The following is a 23077-nucleotide window of genomic DNA, read 5'->3' as shown; positions in this document are numbered from 1 at the left end:
AGATGGTAGATGTAACAACTCAATTGTATGCTCGTGTCCCTGAACTCCTTGCTCGTCTATGTTTGCCTCTTTGGAACCGCCATCCATCGCGATTATCTGATCTTCACCACTTTTCACCCCTTGCCTTGACATTCCAGCGCGTGTCTATAACATACCCGACCTGTGATGACACAAGGATTCCTCCTCTGTATCTAAACCTCGCCCCCAATCGCATACTTCAAGATCAAGCCGCTCACACTCAGCAAGGCGCCTGCTGCCGGAAGCCCAATCTGACTGACCAAACTGAAAGGCACAAGCCACTTTGTCTCAGCTGGTAGTTGGGCGGCATGGGCCAGATACCAAGGAGCTGTCAGAGTCATCCAGGTCGTAACCCAAACATAGCCCACGAGTCTATGCCACAAGGGGACCTTGACATCCTTTTTCCTCGTATCAACGCCAGTAATACGGCGGCATAGTTCTTGAACCGCGTCCTCCAACATGATTGCCACAGCCATGGAGCCGAAAAAGGCAAGCGTAGGTGCCTTGGAAGGGGGCTTGTAGGAAAACAGGTCGATGGTGAGGTGCATGACGCCAGAAGCCAAGAACACAATGAGAATGTTCAGGTAGCGCTCGATGAATGAAGGGCGTGGAAGACCTAGTAGGTCTCGACATATGTAGTTGCTGAATGATTTCATAGGCCACAGGCAGTCCTGATGCCAAAAGGTGCTGTAATCTTGTAAGTAGGTGCATATGACTGCAGAGGTGAGTCTTACTTCCAGAACCCACGGATGGTGTATGCATCCCACATGCTTCCAAACAGCGGCGGCCATTGATCGGTAGAGGTGATTCCAAGGAGAACCGAGAGGATAGAGAAGCCCCGGTAGGGAATGTCGATGGACACTCGAGCCGGTGCAAGTCCTGCCACAGGACCAACAGCGACACGTCCTCCCCATTGCTCAGCAGTAGCGTTGAGGTAGTTGAACTCTGTACCAGGACCAAATAGTCTCTGGGCATCCTCTGGCGGCGTCTCCAAGGAGGACATGTAGATGATGTCGAGGAGGAGATATTGCCATGCCATGATGAGGACCTGTCGCGTGATATACGCGCTGCGAGATGGCTTTGGCCCTTTGTAGTAGCGCGGAAACTTGTTGAGGCGTTTGACCTCCCACGGATTCCCAACATTTCGCAGATTAAACAAGAGACGCATCGTGAAATAAAACCTGTCGACAAACCCATCAGAAAGTCGAAAAATGTCGCCTCTCACCAACTCATCAGAGTCAAGCTTCCTAATGATCAAAACATTGCAGCACTGGATCAAGACGAGCACAACCCATCCCATGATGACGCCGTTGATGACAAAGCTCGTGCCCGTGTCTGCTATCATCTGGAAGAGTCGCTTGCCGATCGCGACTACGACGACGGGCCAGACGTAGCGCGGTGTGGAATTGACGCCTGACTTTGGAGTCGCGAGCATGATGAACGCGGTAGGGATACATGCGCCGAGCAGCAAAAACGCGCCCTTGATGAGGTTGATGGGCACTGAGCCCTGATTGACCGACTCCATGATATCGCGACAGTGGAGGTGGTGATGTTGAGTTGGGCAAGAACGGTGAGATGAGCATTTTAATCAAATTTTCGGACAAGGCATGTCGCACAGCTGCGGGTCTGTAATATGCCAGATAGCTAATTAGAAGCCCTCTAGCGGCAGTACGACCGCTAGATTACTGATTATTCCGTGTCTCATTCGCGTTCAATAGCGAAGTGGCTTAGTGATCACTAGGTGCGCACGCCCAGCCTCGTCTTACATGCGGCAAGATTTGCTTTTTCTTGTGGGAGGTGATTGGTCTGAAGTCCGAAACGCGATAATTCGAATACGATGTGCAGTATATAGGTATGCAGATACATGGAGATATACTAAGGATTGTTACAATAGACATCTAAACTACAGCTTCGACTTTTCAGCCTTGACCTCTTGGTTCAGAGCCAAATCAGTCAAAATCTCCTCGCTCCCACCCCCAACAACCATGACCCTGACATCGCGACTAATCTGCTCAATCCTGGCCCCCCTCCCATTCTTGGAATACCCAAGCCCACCCATAACCTGCTGGCTCTCCCTGTTCACCTTCTCCAACGTCTGTCCCGCTAGCACCTTTAAATTCGCAAACTGACCGCCCAGCTTTGCGTTGGGGTTGGTCTTGGAGATGTAGACGAGCTGCTCCATCCAGGAGTGCGTGGATTCAATGTGACGCGCCATGGTGCTGAATTTGGCCCGGATGACTTGGTTTTGGATTAGGGGTTTTCCAAAGGTTTCGCGGTTGAGCGCGTGTTTGTAGGCGTCGTGGAGACAGACGCGGGCCATGCGGAGGGCGGTGCAGGCGAGCCAGAGGCGTTCGTGGTTGAAGTCTACATGGTTAGGATATGCGAGTAAGTAAGTGTTGGAGTAGAGGCGCTCACTGTTCATGATGATAGGAAAACCCTTGTTTTCCTCGCCTAGAAGGTTCGAGACAGGGACCTCGACATTGTCAAACTCGATGTAGGTGGATCCTATTCACCGTTAGAGATGCCTTACAATGGATATGCGTAATGTACTCACCGCTGGCTTCAACACCGGAGTTCTCAATTTTCTTGCATGTGACACCAGGTGCCTTGAGAGGCACAATCAACGCCGAGATGCCAAAAGTACCATCTCCTCCTGTCCTGACAGCTGCAGTACAGTAATCCGCAAAGATGCCGTTGGTAATCCACTTCTTTGCGCCGTTGACGATGTACTTGTCTCCTCTCCTTTCAGCCGTAGTTGTAATCCCAGCGACATCAGAACCAGCTACTGAGTGTTAGCTACTGCCGTACATCAAATGTCAGAGGCTTACCATCTGGTTCTGTTACGGCTAGACAGAATCTCGTCTTTCCAGAGAGGACATCAGGGAGGAATCGTCTCTTTTGCTCTGGGTTGCCGAATTGGATGGCGGGTGGAAGACCGATAGAGTTGCCGCATCCAAGAGCCCAAACGATTCCGAGATACCCACACCTTGCGAGTTCATCAATCACGACTAGGTCGTGAAACGCGTCCCATTCGTGAGGGGGGATGTCACCAGGCAGTCTTTGGCCTTGTAACTGATCGAATGCTACTGGGTAGGCAGCCACAGCGGTGTATCCAAGCTTTGCGTGCCGTTGCTGGACCTGAAAGATATGAGTAAGTTGAAATTGACATGCGAAAGATGGCTGATTACCTCTTGAGGCACAGCGCCTTTTCTCTCCCATTCATCGCAGAAAGGTGCGATATGCTCATCGACATACGCCCGCACCTCCTTCTGCAAACGCCTGTGAGATTCGCCGTAGTAAGGGCTTTCGTCTCTCGTCAGCCAGAGAGGGTCTGCAAAAGGAATGCCGGTCATTTTTGCGGTTGAAGCAGTTCAGTGAGAAGCGTTAGGGTACTTTGAGAGTGTGTAGCCAAGTAAAATGCTGCCTCATGAGTATATATACAATATTAACCCAAGACTCTCATGATGTTAACCTCGGGAACTGTAAGATTGTCCACATTATAACACTCTCGGAAAGTGTGCGGTCCGTGGATGCGGTCCGTACATGGCCCCAAGGTATGTAAATAGAGTCAACTGGCCACAGGTTCAAGAACCACGTTTTGAACTTGTGAGGCTATCAACAGCGTTCAATTACCTCTATTCCAATCCCAATCTCTACGATTTCTTAATACTGAATTCAAGGAGCGTTATCTTGTCGCATCCGTCCGTGATGCTTCATTGGTCCGAAGCTGTCGGTCCGGCTCGATCAAAGGGCCCGCTTCTCGGTCCGAGGCCGGAGAGCAACAACCGGGATTACATGGCAATGACGTCGGAGTTTACCTCCAGAAAATGAATAAAAGGAAAGTGCTAAGCTAGATTAGGCATCTGATCTTGGTCAAAGGGCTCGTGGGCTTCTGAGCAACCCAACGGAAAATAACACAGCCGTAACACAACTAAAGCTCACACCCAAGCTTCAATAACAGGATAACTATCCAGCAAGGTTTATACGTGAGGAGATGACGCCGTGGTGGCTTTAACAAAGCTTCTTCTGAGGTGGATGAAAGGCACCATCTCTACCCTCACATGCCAAGAACAAGAGGCAGCCAACATATGAGGTTATGAGTGACGGTTGCAATAACACAATATAACAACACATCAGCGATTATAACACAACGGGGGTTCGATGTATGATCTACAATTGAGAGCGGGCAAGTATAGATCAAATATCAAACCCCCGCTATGTTATAATCACTGATGTGTTGTTATGTTGTATGAGAGCAAGTATGCTATCTACCTTCCCGGCTTCATACACCTCCTTATAATCGAGTCAACGGTTCCTGAGTCCCTACGAAAAGTAACTGATTCCTTGCCTCGCTCGTCGGCGACGTAGCCATGTAGTCGCCACCTGGAATCCATTTACTCGGCGATGGTAGATTCGACAAGAAAGACACATGCGCGGGAGAATTTCCAGGCACTTCCCTAGCCAGCATTCCGTAGTCGACGAGTGACCAGAGGGTATTTTCTGCAATGCCATGTAGTTCGTCAGCGAGACAGGCTGCGTTGAAGAGGTGGGCGTAGGACTCGGAGTGGGCGTCGAATTCTCGGAGTTTGGTCAACTGGAGCAAGTCAGTATTGGTGTTGATGGATCAGAAAAGGGGACAAACCATGTTGGGAACCATAGGCCACAAAACACCCAGTCTTTCCAACACCTCTATGCACCGTTGATAATACCTCTGGCTGTCATACTGATCAACATCAACACCCTGATGCTGCGCCCCAAAAGCCAGAGAATGAATCCCCGCCGCGATGGAAGCACAGTACGTGTAGAATGAGGACTCCATCGGTACAACTCCAGTAGTTCCCGCCAAGAGCAGATCCGTGAGTTTTCTCGCGTTCTCCTGTGCTGCATGGAACGCGTTGGAGGTGAAGCTTTTTGGAACTCTTGCTGCTATAGGACGGAGGCGGAGACGGATTAGAAATGGGTGGTTTAGGAGACAGTAGCAGAGATGGAAGAGAACGTGAGAGAAGACGAGGTGGCCGACTTGCTTTTCGTCAATGTTGGTGTCTGCTTGAGGTCCGTTTTGAACAAGATCTAGAATTGGTTGATCGTGGTTCTTGAGGTAGGATTCGAGTAGTAGCAGTGAAGCATTCGTCAAGGCAAAGTCGGATTGGGGATCCAAGGGCGTGAGCATTTCACCTGCATTTCTTCCATGGGCGTATTTCGTACAGCGTCCAAAGATGGACGCAGCCACAACAGCTAATCCAAACGGACTTGGAGGATTCGCAAGAGGAACATCCCAGCTGAGGACCTGACGCAGCGTAGGCACATTCTCACCATCTTCACCTCTATCTTGGAAGACGTCTTCGTTGCAGGGGAGGTGAAGAGTGCAGTCGTCGTCGGCGACTGCTGCGGGTCTTGAACGGGCGCACGAGATTAACTTGTCGACGAGGTAGATGGACCAGAATGTTCTTCTTCGTTCTTCGCGTTCTGTTGGGGGGAGGAAGAATGAGGGCTCTGACATGAGGTCGACGTCTTGGGATAGGCGGATTGCTAGGCCGAGACGTAGCCAGCCTGAACTGATTCTTGCCGCTTGAGTTGATGTCTGTCAGCCAAGATCATGGTGATTGTGAGGCATGAGGCGTACCTGTGTAATCGACAATAGCTAAGAGAGTGACCGTCTGAATAACAGACAAGTCAAGGTTATTGTCCACACTCAAATGATCCTCTATCACACACAGCCACGACTGCCGAGAATACGCATCCGAAGCCTGCTGAACCTTGCCCACGAAATAAGGCTGATCCGAGAACCTTACCGCATACGCAAGAACAGCAAACAGCAGGCATCTCGGAATCGACATGGTTGACAGGCTCGCGTAGAAAGACGTGCGATGGAAGAATGAGTATGGCTGGTTGTGGACGCGGGCGAAGTAGGTGTCCACGAGGGATTGAACTACCTCTGGAGGTGGGAGTCCATCGAATGAGCTGGATTAAAGTTAGTCACTAAGTTTGTGTACGCGAGTAGTTCTCTTACAAGCTGTTCAGAACAGAATTCTGTACTATTGAGTCGAGATTCAAGTCTGGTTGATCTTGGTTGTGATGCAGTGATGGCATCCGTCGAGGCGTTGAGTTGAACGCCGAGGAGGGTGATGTCTGGCTGAGAATAGAGTCAGTCTATACTCTCAACGAGATATCCAAATGGCCTCAAATAAAGAACCGTAGCGTCAAGGAAATTCCTTTCAGGCATCCTTACACATGAGCGTCAAAGTTGCCTTGGCTGAGCCTACTCAACGCCGACTCAAGCGACGAGATACGCTCCAACAACTGACTCTGTCACAAAATCAGCATCAAACCTCTCACATGTCCATTCAAACATACACTTATCGTAGCATTAGAAACCCTTGGCACTGTATGGCTCGTCTCACCAGCCGTAACAGAATACGGCTCATAAACACAGCTCCGTCGGCTTTGTCGGCAGTGCGTGCACACCGGGCGCTCACCGGAGCACTTGACCTTGCGTCGCCTGCGCACATGTTAGATGTATGTAACAGTGTCCGCGTATGACATTTACTAACCTGCAATTGGCGCATGCTTGACGAATTCGTTTTATCACGCCCGCATTCGTGGGCCGCGTGTCGTGTGTCTCCATGCCGAGCGGACCGAGGTGAGGGGAAGGGCGTAAGGCGTAGGGCGTCGAGGTAGGGGGTTCAAAGTAGGAAACGAAACGTAAGATTCGAGTTGGACAAGAACAAGGTGAAATCACGGGACCTCCAACTCCCGAGGCATCAATGGTCAGCTTTGGTTCGTTTGACAAGTTTGGGTTCAGTTGGCAGAAAGAGAGAGGAGAGAGAAGAATCCGGGGAAATCCTGGGGTCAAGCAAATCTCCCCGCAGCCAGGAAACATGGATATTTCACGAGCTAGACTAAACTACTTCCTAAACCGTACTAGTTTCCCTTTTCTATGTCGGAAGCTGATCCAATGAAATGGTCTGTCTTTCCGTTCACGCGTGTGTCCTCCTCTACAGCTTGCTGCGCGTGCGTGGTGCGTCCCAATCTACTGCTCGTCCTGCTTGGAACTCGCTGACACCGAAATGACCGGGCGCTGATGGCTTCATCATCTCGTTGAAGAGAGTCTTGATGGTGTCGGCCTGCTCTGGGTGTCCTCCGTGGGTCCAGGCTGACGCGATCAATTCCTTGGACATACGGAGAGCTTCAGGCGACACGGACCGCAGTTTGACCAGCCAGGAGTCCAGGACCTCGTTTAACTTGGTCTGATCCTCCACGACACTCATGACCACTCCCTTGGCGTGCAGCTCTGATGGAGTCACAGGTCTTGCTGTCAAGATTGCCTCTCGAGCAAAAGGTACACCCCATTCCCGAATCACGTACTTGGAGATTGTCGCAGGACAAAGACCCAGCTTGGCTTCACTCAGTGTCACCTTGGCGCCTTTGACACAGAGTCGAAGATCGCAAGCAAATGCCAGGCCGACTCCGCCTCCAAATGCTGGCCCGTTGAGAGCAGCGATTGTCACCTTGGGGCTCTTGTCAATCGTGTCGAAAAGACGCTCGAGCCTGTCAAACTGCGCTTGCGCGACATCGTCGTTCCCGCCGACGGGAGTGCTCTTGCTAAGATCCATACCCGTACAGAAGAACTTGCCACTTCCTGTGAGCGCGATGCGATTGACGCTCCTGTCGCTAGCAACGTCTCGGAAGATAGAGGTCAGGTCTTCGATCATGGCGGTGGTGAGGGCGTTGCCGTTGCGCGGCCGGTTCATGGTGATTCTCAGATTCGCTCCCGATTGATCAACGATGAGACCATCCGTTTCTTTGATGCGCTCCCAGGTCAACGGTCCGTGAGTCTTCTCCCGCGGTTTCTTCACACGCCGCTCCTTGGACGACAAGGCAGCTCCGACGCGACTCGAAGTTGGCTGCGACAACTTGTCTGAGATCCAAGCCCCGACCGCTGCGAGCTTGGATAGATTGACACCCGTATGAACACCAGCTCGATCAAACATGTAGACCAAGTCCTCGGTGGAAGCATTGCCTTTGGCTCCAGGCGCAAAGGGACATCCACCCAGGCCAGCAACACTGCTGTCAAATACTCTAACCCCCGAAGTATAAGCCTCCCAAACGTTGGCGAGAGCTTGTCCATATGTATCGTGGAAGTGACCAGCTATCCGATCGAGAGGGATATTGTTTGTCTTGAGGAGATGAAGAAGGTTGCGCACGTCTTTGGGGGATCCGACTCCGAGAGTGTCGCCGAGGCTGACTTCGTAGCAGCCCATGTCGAGGAGGGTCTGTACGACCTTGAGGACGGCGGCCGAAGGAGTCCGTCCATCGAAGGGGTCTTCAAAGATGCAAGATACATAGCTAGCAACGAGTCAGTGGTTGCAGCGATAGAGTAAGTGTAGGTACTCACCCGCGAACCTTGCAGCCAAACTTCTTCGCTTCTTCGCAAACGAGACGTGCTCTGGCAATCCCTTGGTCCACGGTACAATTGATGTTTGCTCTGCTGAAGCCCTCCGATGCGCTCACAAACACAGCGACTTCTTTGACGCCCAGTTGACGGGCAATATCGAGGCCCTTTCTATTCGGAACCAGCACCGGGAGGCGTAGCGATGCATCTCCAAGAAGTGCCTGCACTGGTGGACTCGACAAGACAGCGCGACAATCTTGTAGCTGTGGAACAGCCTTGGGAGACACGATGGATGTAACCTCTATCGTCTCGAGTCCTGCATCGTAAAGTCTGCGCAGCAGCTCTATCTTGACGTCTGTTGGGACTTGCTGCGAGATGTTTTGCAGGCCATCTCTGGCGCCGACTTCGACGATGCGGACGTGTGTAGTCATGATTAAAGATGAATGAATGGAGTGCCCATCATTCAAGGCCTGGTCAGAGAGATAGAATAAATGAATGAACGGGTTGTTCCTGCGTTCTTTCCGTGGATGCGATTTCCTCGCGGTCCGCATTCAAGATCCGTCGACAACCGAGATTCCCGTCGCGACCGGACCGATCGCCGCGGGGACCTTCCAAGGCATTACCGCGTCGGTCGTCGCTTTTGACAGGCATTTGAACCGAGGTATATTCTTCCATGTTTTTATGCTTCTTTTCTTCACAAAGACGTCTTTGTTCACTTTTTAGCAATTTGGTTCCGCAGCAGTGGCATTTCTGATTGACATCTTCCCGTTGTTTATGGAGTCGCTCCGCCTCGGTCCGAACCCCGAACAACATCTTTATTTACTACCCATAATCCAGCTGGACATTGTTCTTCATCTTTAAATTACTCGATTTGGACTCTGAAGAGTTGCTTGAGTTCAATCATCAGCAACATGTCAACCACACATCAATACCCAGTCGAGCGCTCCAAGGTGTCGCTTCGAGACCAAGCTCACAAGGACAATCTCGCAAACTGGGAGCCCATATTGGAAAAGTTTGAGAATGCGCTGCAGCAGGTATCCAGTGAAGGTACACTTGCCTCGCTTGAGAGGCATCAGACCAGAGGACAACTGCTTCGTAAGTCCAAGATCACACCTTGTTGGGGATAAGCTGACCGACCTGCAGCAAGAGATCGCATCGCTTTGCTTCTTGACCAAGACTCTCCATTCCTAGAGCTCTGCCCATTTGCTGGATATGAGAATCCTAATTCGACGCCCTCTGCGAATATTATTGCCGGCATCGGCACGGTGAGGTAGGTGGACACTGGCATTCTTCGTACCAGCCAATACTGATCATGAATAGCGGGAAGATCTGCCTTCTGATGTCACATATACCGACACAGAGTGGTGGAGCTTGGAACGAAATGACTGGTGAGTTTAATATGGCTCTATTCCACACATTCACTGATAAGTGGCAGTTGTCAAGGTGAACCGCATCTTGGAGATTGCCTCGGAGAATGATCTCCCCCTCATCTCTCTCGTCCAGTCCGTAAGTCTCAGCCTCACCCAGACGGCCTCCTCAACATCAACTAAACTTCCAAGGCCGGAGTGTTTCTCCCACAGCAATTCCGCGTCTTCCACAAAGGTGGCCAACTCTTCTACGACCTCGCCAACCGCTCGTTCCAAGGCAAGCCGTCGTGCGCCATCGTCTTTGGATCTTCAACTGCCGGTGGAGCCTATCACCCTGCTCTGTCCGACTATAGCATCTTTGTAGAGAACCAGGCTCAAGTCTTTCTGGGTGGTCCGCCGCTGGTCAAGATGGCTACTGGAGAGGAAGTTGAGGCTGAGGAGTTGGGCGGTGCTAATGTTCATGGATCAAAGACTGGACTTGCCGATCAAGTTGCGACAGATGAGTGAGTCTAATATCCAACTCTGAGTGAGTTATTGAGGCTGACATGTGCAGGTTCGATGCCATTCACAAAGCTAGAGATTGGGTCGCCTCTCTCAAAATCAAGCAGCGATTCCTCAAAACCCACGGTGAAATCTCGAATCCTCTTCCTCCACGGTATCCCATCGACGATATTCTTTCCTTGGTAAACCCCGACATTCGAAAGGCGTTTGACATGAAGGAGGTGGTGTTGAGACTTGTCGATGACTCGAGGCTGGCCGTCTTCAAGCCCAAGTATGGAGTCAACATTTTGACCACGTGGGCACACATCATGGGTAAGTCGACAAGTGCTGATGCAAGAATCATGGCTGACGAAATGTGTAGGCTTCCGAGTGGGAATTGTGGCCAACCAGATATCCGTCATCAACCCTGATGAAGCTCTCAAAGCTGCTCAGTTTATCCGGCTCTGCAACCAAGAGTAAGCCATGTCATTATATCCCTCTCCCTGAAACCGCTGACACTCCCCTAGGGGTACGCCCATCATCTTCCTCCACAACGTCACAGGCTTCATGGTAGGCACCAAAGCCGAGCACTCGGGTATCATCAAAGCCGGAGCGCAGCTCGTCTCCGCAGTTTCGTGCTCTCAAGTTCCACACATCTCCATCATCATGGGCGCCTCCTACGGCGCTGGCAACTACGCCATGTGTGGCCGAGCGTACAAACCTCGGTTCATTTTTACGTGGCCGACGGGCAAGTGCAGCGTCATGGGACCTGATCAGCTTGCCGGTGTCATGGAACAGATCCAGTCAAAAAAGGCTCGGCCTGAAGGAGAGAAGGAGTCGACGGAAAAGGTTCAGGAGAAGACGGCGCAGTTTAAGCGCCAGGTTCAGAGAGATGCTGAGAGCTACTCTACAAGCAGCATGCTTATTGATGATGGTATCATCGATCCTAGAGATACGAGGGAGGTGTTGGGTATGTGCTTGGAGATTGTTTCAGGCAACGACAAGTCTGCTGGTCAAGGGTTCAGAGCTCTTGCGAGAATATAGTCGGCATGGTGCTGCTGATTGTGTAAGCTATTGGATTGGGATATAGAAGTTGGCCATGGTGAATAGAAAGATAGCATATTATTATAACCAACAAATCGCAACCTGTGCCTGTCATACAAATCCAAACAATTCTATCCCATAGTATACAAATCGCGTAAAGTACAAATCATCTTACACCCTCCTTTTGCTAGTTATTACTTCAAACTCCTTATCCGAGGTCTTTTCCAACTCCTTCTTGACCCAGGAAGCAATACTCGAAGCAGCCTCTTGAGGGCTCTCCAGATGTAACTGGAAGAATCCCTGCAGTAGAGAAGGTGTAAACGCATCTTCTGGTATCGCGCTGGCGAATTGCTTTGCCAGGGCTCGTATCTCTTGCATATCTAAATGTGACGTGCAGCCCAGGTCGGGAGAGAACATGCGGATAAACATCTCTTCTGCTGACTTTTGGCTTATGTTTCCGAGGAGCACTTTCATGTCGACGCGGCCGGGTCTTATTAATGCGCTGTCGAGCTGGTCTGGTCGATTTGTTGTCATGATGACGATGCGACCTTCTTGTGATCCCACTCCGTCGAGGACGTTCAAGAGGCCGGATAGAGTGCAGTTTGGCGCGTGGTTGCCGTCTTGGTTGTTCTTTTCGTTGCTTGACCGGTCTACCCATACGGCGTCAATGTCTTCAAGTAGAACGACACAGCGTGGAGGAATCTCTTGGAACATTTGCTCTAGATCGGCATCTGTGGCGACGCTTGGGATCTTGACTTCGTACAGGTCAAGACCAAACTCGCCGGCAATGGCCACAGATAGTGATGACTTTCCGGTTCCAGGAGGCCCGTAGAAAAGATACCCCCTCCGGTAAGGCATACTGCGGCTCTGATACCGCTTCTGCGTTTTGGGGTCGAGGTAGTTTCTGATGTCGACAAGGAGATCCTGCTTGATCTCGTTGTCAAAGTGGACGGTATCGAGATGTCGAATTGGTTTCCGGGCTTTCGGCTTCCAGGCGAGACCATAACGATCTCGAGAATAGATGATGACAAAGAATTGTGTTTGTCTGTCGGAATATTCGCGACAGGTTTCGATAAACGTCTTGATGGGTTCTGCTGACCAACCGAAGCTGCTCACTGTGATTTCCTCACCTCCGATGCCGTCGTAACTGGGATCAGATAAAGATGCAGAAAAATCATCAATTCTGCGGGTAATCAGAAAGAGACCTCTGCCGTACCAGATCCATCTCGTGTTCCAATGAGGACAATACTGAACCGAATGTCGCGTCTTTTTCAGCGCAGCAGCCCTATCACCATGAGAACGTCCGATGTCGGTGCGGCCAGTAAAAGATCGATAATGCCGACCCCTATGATCCATGATCCATTTAACAACGCTCCGATTAAGAGGATCACCCCCTGGAATTGTGACAGAAGCCAGGAAGAAGCGGCGGATGTAACCGTAGGCCTCGCGCCAGATGCGCTGCAGGAAGCGCCAGGCCGTGGGTACGGTTCCTGCAATGGCGATAAGCGACCCGATCTGCGTGATGTCGAGCTCCGACCAGCGCGAGCAGACATCGCTCATGACGCCCACGCCATGGGACCAGGGGTCGAGGAGGTGCTGCCCAGCAGAGGGGCCGAGATGGAAAGACATTTCGGCTCAATTACGCCCAGCAGGCGTCGACAGCCTGGGGGTTTGGTGATTGTTGGCCAGATTTGAGGCCAGCGACCATTAAAGATGCACCCTGATGCAGTAACAGGGAACAAAAGCCACCGGAACAAGTGGAAATGGAGAAAACCAACCAATTACATGGGAGAAAGAATGACGAGAAGGGCAATCATTTTAAGTCAACAGCACAGATTGATAAGGACAATTAACAATCGACGTGTCAAGCTGTAAAAGGGAGAAGATCTGGGGAAAAAGAGTTTTTTCACTCTCGGAACTGCGCCACAGAAGAAGCCACATTGTTAGAGCTTTGTATGATGGGTTTGTATGGGACACTAACACGGGGATCTCGGCTGTGATGTCAGACGGAAATGAGGGTGGAGACGGACTTTCTTTTGCGTACCCGGGACTTGATTTCTCATCTTCCGGGGAATAGGGGCAGGATTTCTTTGTGCTGATTACAAATAGGCACAGGCTGAGGATGCAAAGTTGTTGTGATTTGTGGCACTTTTGACATTCACGCATTGACGTTGATGTTGTTGAGCCTTAAATGTAGGAGATATGATTGTAATGGACGGATTGGTCCCAAGATGGCCAGACCTCGTTGGCAGTAGCCAGATATTCGGTCAATGCATTTTCTTTGCCGATGAATGACTTCTGCTTTCATGTCTCCGCGAACATTAGCACAGACTCTTTCTCGATAATGTCAACAAACATTCGAAACCTACCCGGAACTTCCAGTTTTCCTCAGCAATCTGAGCCCAAGTGCTCGTCGCTCTTCACTCCGGCATCGGTCAATGCTGCCTAGCGAATATCTTTGAGATGAAAGATTGATTAGAGTCTTGTCTGGGTATGTTGATTCAATTGCCCGCAGCTGCGTTCTTGGCAAATGTAGTTATCTTAAGCTCAAGCGGTCTCCTTCGCGTTCAGCATCTTCCACTGCTTTCCAGCACCGACATCCTCATCCTCATCTCCCTTCGTCTCCTTCACCCACTCGAAATCCCCTCGCTGTATATACCTGAGGACAAGATCCTAATTTCTTCATGTTAGCGTCTCAACTCTATAGTCCCAGTTGTTGAACGTACCTTTCCTAGAGTGAGGTTCAACGCTCCCTCAAAGTAAATCGGCTTGTACTCTTCCATGCGCGTTCTGTTCTTGATCAGGCTGACGATGTTGCTTGTCACAACTTCGGATTGCATCAAGGCTGCGCGACCTTGTTTAGCTCCTCCAGACTGGGCCACGTCGCCGATGGCGAAAATGTTTCCCTTGGATGATGGGAGATGGTCAACTTGAAGAGTTGGCTTGACGAGTATTTCGCCAGTCGAGGCGATACTCTTGGGTGAATACGTAGCTAGGAGGTCAGATCGAGGTCGCAGGCCAGTGCATGGAATCTATAGTTCGCAATCAGTACGCATCCCTCAGCACGATAACATAACATATGCGTCAACGTACAATCAGATCCCAGATTCTCTTCTCGCCGGTCGAAAGTGCAATTTGTGTCTCCCCTACAGCTTGGCCAGACTGTGCGGGTAAAGCCGGTCGTTCTTTCAGCAACACCTCAATGTTCTTGGCGCGGAGAGCAGAAAGGACAAACTCATGCAGCTTTGCCCCAAATCTTGGCAGAAGTTGATCTCTCGAATGTATGAGCGTCAACTTCTTATCAGGGTACTTCTCTCTGATCTCAGTTATCAGTTCGACACCCACTGCACCTCCGCCAACAACAGCGATGCGATCAGCCTTGCTGATTCGTTGTTGGAATCCCTGTAGTTCCGTGATGCATCCTTCTCGATCACGCGACTTGAGACGCGCGGGCGGTGGCTGAGCGGCTCCGGTCGCGATAACCAGATAATCATAGCTCAACCTATTACCACCGGCCATTTCGATGTCTGTTTCCGTGACTTCAAGAGCCTCGTCACAAACACGCTGGAAGATGCCTTCCGGGGTACCATCAGCGATGTTGTCGTACGGAACAAACGCCTTTGACTCTCGCCCCGAAAAGACCGAGTTTCTAGGAAACGCAAAGGCATGGTTAAAGTGAGATTGCTTTTCAAGAAGAACAACTCGATACCCGGAAGGAAGTGTGTTGGCGAGTCGTTGTACAAGATAGGATCCTGCAAAGGAACCCCCGACGACTACTACGTTGCGCGGGTTTGGTGATGCTCGATAGGTGTGTCTGTGGACGACGGATTGTACTCGTTGTATGGCTAATCGAAAGGTAAATGTCGTGATGATCTTGAAAAAGCTGAGATAGAGACTCAGCTCCTGAAGTTTCATCTTGACCAACGGAATGAAAGATGCATACAGCCCTCGAGACCGACGTTCTTGACGCCCCATGTCGTCCTTATAAGCTCGATACTGAAAATCGCGGCTTATAATGAAACATCGGTCTTCAGGGACACAATATGCCGTCGTCGGTGAATTCACCTGCTCCACAACGGAGATAATCGGTGTACGGTTGGCCAGAGCACGTCCTCACCCCAGACCGCACCAATAACCACCCCTTTCAGCTCCTGTTTGTTTTCGTCGTCAAGCGGATGGTCCACGGGCTTTCCACGGACTCGGTCCTAAGAATCGAGACTTGTCAGCCGGGTCAGCATGTTCGGCCGGTCCCCTCGGGCCCGTCATGTCCGGGCGGTGGGGCATTTGTCGGAAGTCACGCAACATGCCACAGCAGCCATAAAAGGTTATTCTAGGTCATGGTGGTTTTCGGCATTGGCTTTCAATGTCTGCATGTGTCAATAACTGTGTTCTTTGTTATTGTGGCTGATGGCTTCTTTTAGAAAGAGTCACAAGTTCACACAAAAACGCAACATGCCACTATGGATTGGCTCTTATTGTGAGAAGAGTGATATTCTGAGAAGTACAGTTACAATTTTACCAGGAGTAATTTTCTCACCAGAAAATAACATACCTGACTTAGAATTCCAGAGGCAACTACGTAACCTTGAGACACACCCGTCATCGGGATTAGGGCCTTCGGGAGCCAGATTTATGATGTTCTCAATGGTGAAACAGGGGCCTGGGTAGCCCTTGACTCTTGAGGCTACCCATATCACCAGCTGTGAAAGCCAAAAAATACCTCCCGGCGGGACAATAATATAAAAATTGACCAAGAAGCGGGCTCCTCAATTTGGGGAAAAGCAAACGCCCAAAGAGACGGCCTCCTCTCCCAACGGCGCTTAAGTGATTGTCCTTCCTTTTCCTCTCGTGTATTATATCATTTCAACAAATTCATAGTCTTCCTCTTCACCGTCATCCCTGTCAACCAGACCGACAGATAATCCCCATTCCACCAGATTTGAGACTCATCTCTCCTCTATTGAAGCCGTCATTCGAACAACCAAGAATCGAGATCCAGATTGTCGAGCGCGGTACTGTCCGGAGGGCCAGCAATAGAACCGTACCCCGAGTCCACAGACTGTATAGATGTTACCTGTGGCGGAAAGTCCCAAGATCCAAGGAGGTATTCTTCCGGTCGTGGTCCCAGATTGACAAAGGCCTGGGTTTGGTCACTTGCCGGCCCGGAAACATTTGAAACATTTGGGTTTGAGTTTTGGCGAATGGGGGTGTACATGCCACTTGAAAAGACGGTGTCATTGTTGTCCCAGGTGACGCTAGGAAGCTCTGCAATCGAACCTCCTTCAGTTGTGTGCAGGAGGGAATCGTCCAAGTGGCTCTCCCCAAACATGGAAGCCAAGTCGAGCTCCAAAGGAGACGTTGATCCCATTTGACTCCGTTCCATATTTCCAAACTGAAACTCTGGCGAACGACTGAAAGCCGAACTTGTAGGGGTCGGGTACTGAGCTCTCGTCTCAATCTTCAGTCCGTTTCCACCAATGCCTGGGGGCAGTAGGAAGTCATCCTGTAGCGGAGTCGGCCCTATCAGCGGCACTTGTTTCTCCTGCTTGATAGAGTTCTTTGATTCCTCTTCGGGGCTTTCAACATTCAGACGTGGTATCTGAAAGTCATTAAATGGCTGCTCCTTTGAGCGGTCCACCTCGGAAAGTGTTTTCCGCAAGGCGATTTCCACCACATTCTCGATTTGTCGTACCAGTTGTGGGTTTTCTGATAGATTTGATTTGCTACCAAATCCACTCGTCGAGCAATGTTGGTTTGCCATCACATCGTCTGTGATATGTCTCATCAGCCCTGGTCCCGCCGCTCTCAGCTGTTCTGTAACAATCCCAGGTAGTTTCTGTATCAACATTTGTCGATAATAGTCTGGAAACTCGGGAACCTCTGGTTCATAGTCTAAGATATCATTAGCTTCAACTTCAGATTAGGCAGAACAGATTTCCTACATGGGCTGGGAATGTTTTCCTCGTCTGGGAAGATGATCTTGTATATGGCACGCCACTTTTCCTCTTCATCGAGAGACTTCTGATACATCTTTCTACTTCTTAACTGTCCCTCTTGCTTTTTGTTGATGCCATGTGATTTTAGAGGTGGTTTTCGTCGACATGGAGTCTCGATGTGCTCGTCAAGCGCAACCTGTGTTTCAAAGTCTTCCATGCAGTGGTGGCACTGAGTATCTGATAACATATGTCGACGAAAGATATGCTCCCTATACACCGTTAGCTCTTGGAAGCGCTGTAGGACTTAGGTGGTAACGGACTTGACTCTGTGGACACTAGACCAGCCAGGCCCTACGCATGTCCTGGATGCCCGGAATGCTTGCGGATCATTCTTGTAGAATGGGCAGGCAAATTTATTCTTTTCCGACTCTTCTTCTTCATCCTTTCTTCTCTTTCCAGTATTGGGTCGACCGCTGCCTCTGCCAGAATCGTCAAAGTCGTCATCGTCTCTCTCGGGCGAGTCTCGTTTTCGTTTTTTGCCCGCTTTCGTTGTCCCATTTGTGCCTTCGTCGTAGTGAGAGTTTGGTTTCTGGCTTTTTGATGGCTTTTGGGATGTTTCGCCGTCCTCTGGTGCCCTTGAGTTGCCGTGCTCTTGCCTTTTGATGGAGCTTGCGTTGTCTTCTGGATCGCTAGAACTACCCCCAAGTCGCCTGTTAGGAATGAAATCCTTCTCTTCCATTATCGAAGAAGCCAATAGCTTATCTTCCAAACGCACGTACCCCTCAGACCTGATCAAAATGTTTCCTGTGATGGGATCGCATCCGTTAACGCCATCGCTCGGCAAGATATTATGCGTATTTTCTGGGCTTGCGCATGGCCCACGAATGGACCATTGTTCTCTGCTCTCTTCGACAAATGAAACACATAGCGGGCTGCTAGGGTCTGCTTGACTAGAAGAGTTCAACACTTGAAATGGAAAGTTAGAGTCTAAGACCGACTTGTCCGCATTCTCGCGTCGCAAATATGAAGTGGAAGAAGCCTCGACAAATGAACCGTCGCTAGAGGGATTTCCCCTGTGACTGCTTGTTTCTAGGTATTTATCCGATCGAACATAGACCAAAGCATCAGGCGTACAACTGTTTTCTGTCATCAAAAACCCACAAAACCAGTGCAAAGCGCGCAGGGTGAAGTTGGTAGAGAACAAAGCAGAGCGTGAAGGCTTGAGCAAGTTGTGCAAGGTTCGTAGAAAACGACTCGGTCGGGAAGTGAAGTGAAGCGAATCAGATGCCAAAATAGGTGTCGGTGTAGGAATATCCTTTGAGGAGAGCTCTAGACAATCTTGGTCTCTGCTAAAGGTGTCTAGGCAGAAGTGGGCAAGGTGGGTAGCTGTTGTGAAGATCTTGGGGTCAAGGGACGACAAGAGAGGATCTTTGGTGAATTTCGCCACTGGCCGCCCCCTGCTCCTAGAAGACAGCCAGGGATCGTTGGGAGAGTCCGAGACATGTTGGTATTTTTTCAACATCCGCTTGAAGCTTTGGTGAACGTCCTGGAAGGCTTCCCAAAGATATGGGGCGCCTGCAGGCTGCCAAAGGGGAGAAGGGCATGAAGTCATGGATGGCAGAGCTGTGACGGCTGGCCTCGAGCATGCAGCTATCGATGGAGCAATCTGAAGTCCTTCTCAAGCTATACGGGGACATGAATAAGGGCTTCGGGAGCCGTCTTCGTGAGGGGTTAGACGTCGAGAGCCTGATGATGGAAGAGAAGGAAGATCGGGCTCAAGTGCACACGTGTGGGCGAAAGACAGTCGTACTACCAATGGAGGCTGAGGCAGCCACCAACCTAATTAGGTACGCACATTTGCGGCGCTTAGATGTGGGATCCATGGCGGGGCTGGAAAGCTGCCTTGTTTGGGGCGCGAAAAGTCGTACATGGTAGTGAGTGACCTCCCTAGGCTCCCTTACAAAAGTCTTATTTAAACCCCTTGTGTTCCTTCTAATACTCAATAATAACATCTTGAAACTGTAAAGACCCGGTCGATCTGACAGATCTTTAGCTTTTGACCCACCCATGTCGCCAAGTTCAATGACCCATGCTGGACCGACAGACCAACGACCGGAGAGAAGGACGATGACAGAGGCCATATGACTGATAAAGAGAACATTGCCCGAACGACAAACTTCAACCTCCTGACGTCCTCCTCGCCTTGTCAAGAATGAGTCGCAAACAGGGATACCCAGGTGGCCTCATGTTGAATTTCCATGTCGCCCGCAAACAGTCAATGGCCACACAGCAAATCAGCACTTCACCCATCGAGATCCCGAGAGAAGAAACACATTCAGAGGCAGGATATTTATCTCTCGACCTTTAACCGAGGCAGTATTGTCTTGTCGGCCAAAGATGTGACGAAACGTGGCAGTATGGAGTGCAGAGAGGTGTGTGCGCCTACCTATCGGAGAATATTGTCGTCAAAACATCCCACTTCTTACTGCACGCATCTGCCATGTGTATGGTAGTCATGGGAAATCGCGGCCTCAAAGTTCATGCTCTTCCTGTGAAGCACGCTCCCCCTTCACCCTTTGGGGTCGCAGTATGCCACCCTTTGCGGAGTTCGTGCTGACGAAAAGACACAGCTGTGTAGCTTATGCAATAGTCTGCTACGGCTCTACTAAGGCTGAAGTCCCGGGTAAAAGCATCTACTACTTTTTCCCCTCTCTTGACACTTGCTCGCAAAGCTCACCAGTCCAGGTGTGGTTCCACAGCTTCTATAAATGCAACATGAATCAAGAGTGAAGATCTAAGAAGTACCACGTAAGCGGCCATGGCCAAGAGTACCGAGGCCCGCTGCGCCTCTAGCTCGGGTGTAGAGGGGCGGCGAATGCTCACCCATGTGAGAATTTCGCCTCGAGTTTATCGGCAGTTATGGCTACAATCATAGATATTCTGCCACCGCCTCTCCCAAAAGGAAGTGACCGTGATGGGTTTGGCACGGCTCGTTCGGGACTTGAGTCACTACCTACCCGCTTTTTAGAGCCTCCGAGATGTTCTAGTTGCTTCTCTTAAGTCCGTCATGTCCATTGCCGTTCAGGGACGCCTTCACGGGTGTCCGGGCAGACCCTGGAGTTGGCAAATGGCATATTTAAACTCCCTTCCTTGAGTTAATGCGATTTCATGCTTCAATAACGCTACTTGGGTGACATCCGTTTCAGTGACGCCCAAGCAAAGACATCTGTTGGTTGTCGCTCTCCGCGTGACACTCTACATGAAACGGTTAACGAGATCGGTGCCTGGACAGAGGCAATTTGGCTATCATCCACGCCTTACCAGTAGAGGCATAGTGAGTGAGTGCCTTGTCGGCTCATCAACCGGGCATTGAACGCTCTGAAACATTTCGACTTGATGGAAGCAAGGAACTGAGGCAGAGTGTCTTCCGTCATTTATGGTCCGTTATTTACCGGCACTCTGAGTTTGGGCACTGGCAGATTCTACCCTGATGTGGTGGTCAGCTACTTTTCTCTATATATAGTCTGATTACCAAGATTTGTAGGATCCTAAAAGAAACCAAGCTTGAATACGACTTTGGTGAGATTTTACTATGGCCCGCTAAACAGACTTCAAAGGTATCACTTGCGACTTACTTCAAGAGATACGGCCTCAACACACTGAAATATTTAGCTGAAAACACCATAGCATATTCTCAGCACTCAGTATTTTCACTATGGCTCTTAAAGATTTGAACGGCCCCCTCAAGGCGGCCGTCAGGTCGCCCAAATCCAGCCCTGGTGACTCGACACATGCGAAGCTGCCAATCGGCCTTAAGCACGGGTTCCACTGGGCCGTTTTTACGTCAGAATGGCTTAGGCATCGATGAAGAGTCCTGCAACAAGGCAGACCACGTCATCCTTCTCTGGGGTGCCCTGGGTGCTCACACACAAGCGTGGGTGTCCGGCATGTGCCGGGGGCAGTCCGCTTCTCACCGGATCGACGGAAAGGAGCCGCTTTTGACAGCTCAGCCCCGGCCCCCTGGAGGGATCATCGTTGTTTCAAGATGAAGGGCGAGCACCAAACACGCCCGGTATTCGCTCTATTGCCCGGCGAACTGCTATTCTTCATGCTTCACACTTCCATCTCGACGAGGGGTATCCGGGTCTGTTAACAAGCTTGAAGGACTTGGGCACGAAAATGCAGCCAGGCCAGACTAGGATGACCGTGCAGAAGCGCACGTCGGCAGTGCGCCTTACTAGCTCTACACCGCAATTTGCACCGCCAGACACCTTAGCGAAACGCTTCGCCAGACTTGGCGTATCTAGCGTTTTGGACTTACTCCAGCAAGTCGCTATACGCATGTGTACGCAGGTGAAGCGCTCCATCGCAACTTGGTATCCCAGGCCATCTGGCTTACATGAAGCTCAACCAGGAAGAACCAACCTTTCTTGAACGTGCCAATGTAACTGAACCAAGAGTCCTCTTTATACGTACCTTCATCTTTAGTATAGAGCCAATTCATCTCATAATTGGCCCAAATAGACCTGGTCATTTCAGGTCGTACTAAGCCACAGCGCCTACTAGCCATCAACACCTCGATACGCACCAGCTGGAAGTGATATTTCTATCAAAGGAGCCACCCTTTCCTCTATAATTAGACTCCGGTATTACATCATCAAGAATTTGTATGAATATTGAAGACAAAACTCAATACCGCAGCCAAGAGCGATCTTTATGCTGGCACGCGTCCCATGAATCCCCTCGCAACTCTAAGCCACAACACTACGTGTATCTGTTTCAGATTAAAGGATCTCATCCAATCCCAACTCTGTTCGCCTTCTAAATAGAAAGAGTGTTCCAGAATATTCCCTGTACCCCCTGAACCATCAGTCGCCCAGAATGAGGGGGGATGAGTGTGGTATCAGGAGTGTTCAGGGCCAAGCAGAAAAGCTCAAGGCTGAGCATTCACATGACTCCTGAGTCACACGCAAGCCCTTCGTGTGTGTTGTGTACAGTTAATCGAGGCCTATCGTATCTCTCATGTTTTTACGTCGTCAATTTTTAGTTTTATGAGAATGAGGCAAACTGTCAAATGGTTCGCCACTGAGCGGCCGATTATCACACAAGCAGCCAGCCACAGAGGGCTTGGCAGCCCTCTCGCAAACCTCGGCGACAAATCACGGGATCATCCTTGTAACGCTACGACGAGAGTGGCGGTAGTTTCAGCCTGACAGTTCGGTTCTCGCCCCATGGCAAACTATTGGTTATTGATAGTACGGAATTCTTCCGTTGACCTCTAAAAGCTTGACAAGTCTTCAAGAAAGCGATATGGCCTCATATTCGCCCTGTTGTAAGAGATAGAGCTATGCTTCGAACGAGGGTCAAAGAACATCAGTGAGTCAGGCCGCCAGCTGTCACGAGACCCAATTGACTCAAACAGGCTGTTGACTTAATACTCCCTGAGCCTACAGCTGGGGCATTTCGTGGGGGCCTCATTGGGCCTGGACAAGTACATGGAAGACTCGGGCCTATTGGGAGCAGCAGCACGGCATCATGGCAGGAGATTTGGTGCCCAAGGCGCCAACTCAAGAGCTCGTTTGATTGGCCTGGTGCCTTAAATGTGGCCGTAACTTGTGTAGTGATGGTTGGTCCACAGGACTGCTTGGTTCGAAATCTGGGCAACATCACAACTCCTCTACCGTTCAATAGACTAATGAAGCTCTTATTATAATGTAATGGAAGCTTATGGTTTGCTTCATATGTGCTGAGTATTTATGACAGCTATGCTCACTAGTTTCACATGAACCTGGCAATATCTATAAACTAGAGGGTGAAGACTCCCGTTGCCATGGGCGTTG

The 23077-nt window shown here is 50.4% G+C and overlaps 6 protein-coding genes across 6 annotated transcripts; 1 reads left to right on the top strand and 5 right to left on the bottom strand.

The window, feature by feature from the left end:
• Nucleotides 1-191: 191 nt before the first annotated feature.
• LRP88_13095 (wax synthase family protein) lies at nucleotides 192-1543 on the bottom strand (the record flags this gene model as incomplete). The annotated part of the gene is made up of 2 exons (XM_083249476.1): nucleotides 192-705; nucleotides 753-1543. The coding sequence occupies 2 exons, from the start codon at nucleotides 1541-1543 to the stop codon at nucleotides 192-194; spliced, it is 1305 nt and encodes a 434-aa protein (XP_083093810.1).
• A 378-nt stretch (nucleotides 1544-1921) lies between these two features.
• LRP88_13094 (acyl-CoA dehydrogenase family protein) lies at nucleotides 1922-3371 on the bottom strand (the record flags this gene model as incomplete). Its single annotated transcript, XM_083249475.1, has 5 exons — nucleotides 1922-2382; nucleotides 2434-2523; nucleotides 2573-2800; nucleotides 2871-3156; nucleotides 3207-3371. The coding sequence occupies 5 exons, from the start codon at nucleotides 3369-3371 to the stop codon at nucleotides 1922-1924; spliced, it is 1230 nt and encodes a 409-aa protein (XP_083093809.1).
• Nucleotides 3372-4608: 1237 nt separating this feature from the next.
• LRP88_13093 (uncharacterized protein) lies at nucleotides 4609-8841 on the bottom strand (the record flags this gene model as incomplete). Its single annotated transcript, XM_083249474.1, has 8 exons — nucleotides 4609-4612; nucleotides 4743-5586; nucleotides 5642-5979; nucleotides 6029-6151; nucleotides 6248-6324; nucleotides 6373-6517; nucleotides 7018-8364; nucleotides 8414-8841. 8 exons carry the CDS (start codon nucleotides 8839-8841, stop codon nucleotides 4609-4611), a joined length of 3306 nt encoding a protein of 1101 aa, XP_083093808.1.
• Nucleotides 8842-9321: 480 nt separating this feature from the next.
• Nucleotides 9322-11301, top strand: LRP88_13092 (acyl-CoA carboxylase subunit beta; the record flags this gene model as incomplete). Its single annotated transcript, XM_083249473.1, has 8 exons — nucleotides 9322-9505; nucleotides 9554-9680; nucleotides 9731-9798; nucleotides 9846-9916; nucleotides 9970-10280; nucleotides 10331-10590; nucleotides 10640-10733; nucleotides 10785-11301. The coding sequence occupies 8 exons, from the start codon at nucleotides 9322-9324 to the stop codon at nucleotides 11299-11301; spliced, it is 1632 nt and encodes a 543-aa protein (XP_083093807.1).
• A 171-nt stretch (nucleotides 11302-11472) lies between these two features.
• Nucleotides 11473-12930, bottom strand: LRP88_13091 (P-loop containing nucleoside triphosphate hydrolase protein; the record flags this gene model as incomplete). Its single annotated transcript, XM_083249472.1, has 1 exon — nucleotides 11473-12930. One exon carries the CDS (start codon nucleotides 12928-12930, stop codon nucleotides 11473-11475), a length of 1458 nt encoding a protein of 485 aa, XP_083093806.1.
• Nucleotides 12931-13848: 918 nt separating this feature from the next.
• LRP88_13090 (uncharacterized protein) lies at nucleotides 13849-15216 on the bottom strand (the record flags this gene model as incomplete). Its single annotated transcript, XM_083249471.1, has 3 exons — nucleotides 13849-13974; nucleotides 14028-14333; nucleotides 14395-15216. 3 exons carry the CDS (start codon nucleotides 15214-15216, stop codon nucleotides 13849-13851), a joined length of 1254 nt encoding a protein of 417 aa, XP_083093805.1.
• Between the last annotated feature and the right edge of the window lie 7861 nt (nucleotides 15217-23077).

Source organism: Fusarium phalaenopsidis, assembly GCF_050370095.1.
Source record: "Fusarium phalaenopsidis strain FUZ10S chromosome Unknown contig_32332, whole genome shotgun sequence".
Classification (NCBI taxonomy): Eukaryota; Fungi; Ascomycota; class Sordariomycetes; order Hypocreales; family Nectriaceae; genus Fusarium; species Fusarium phalaenopsidis.
The sequence above is the reverse complement of the archived record's forward strand: the minus strand, read 5'-3'. Positions and strand labels throughout refer to the sequence as shown.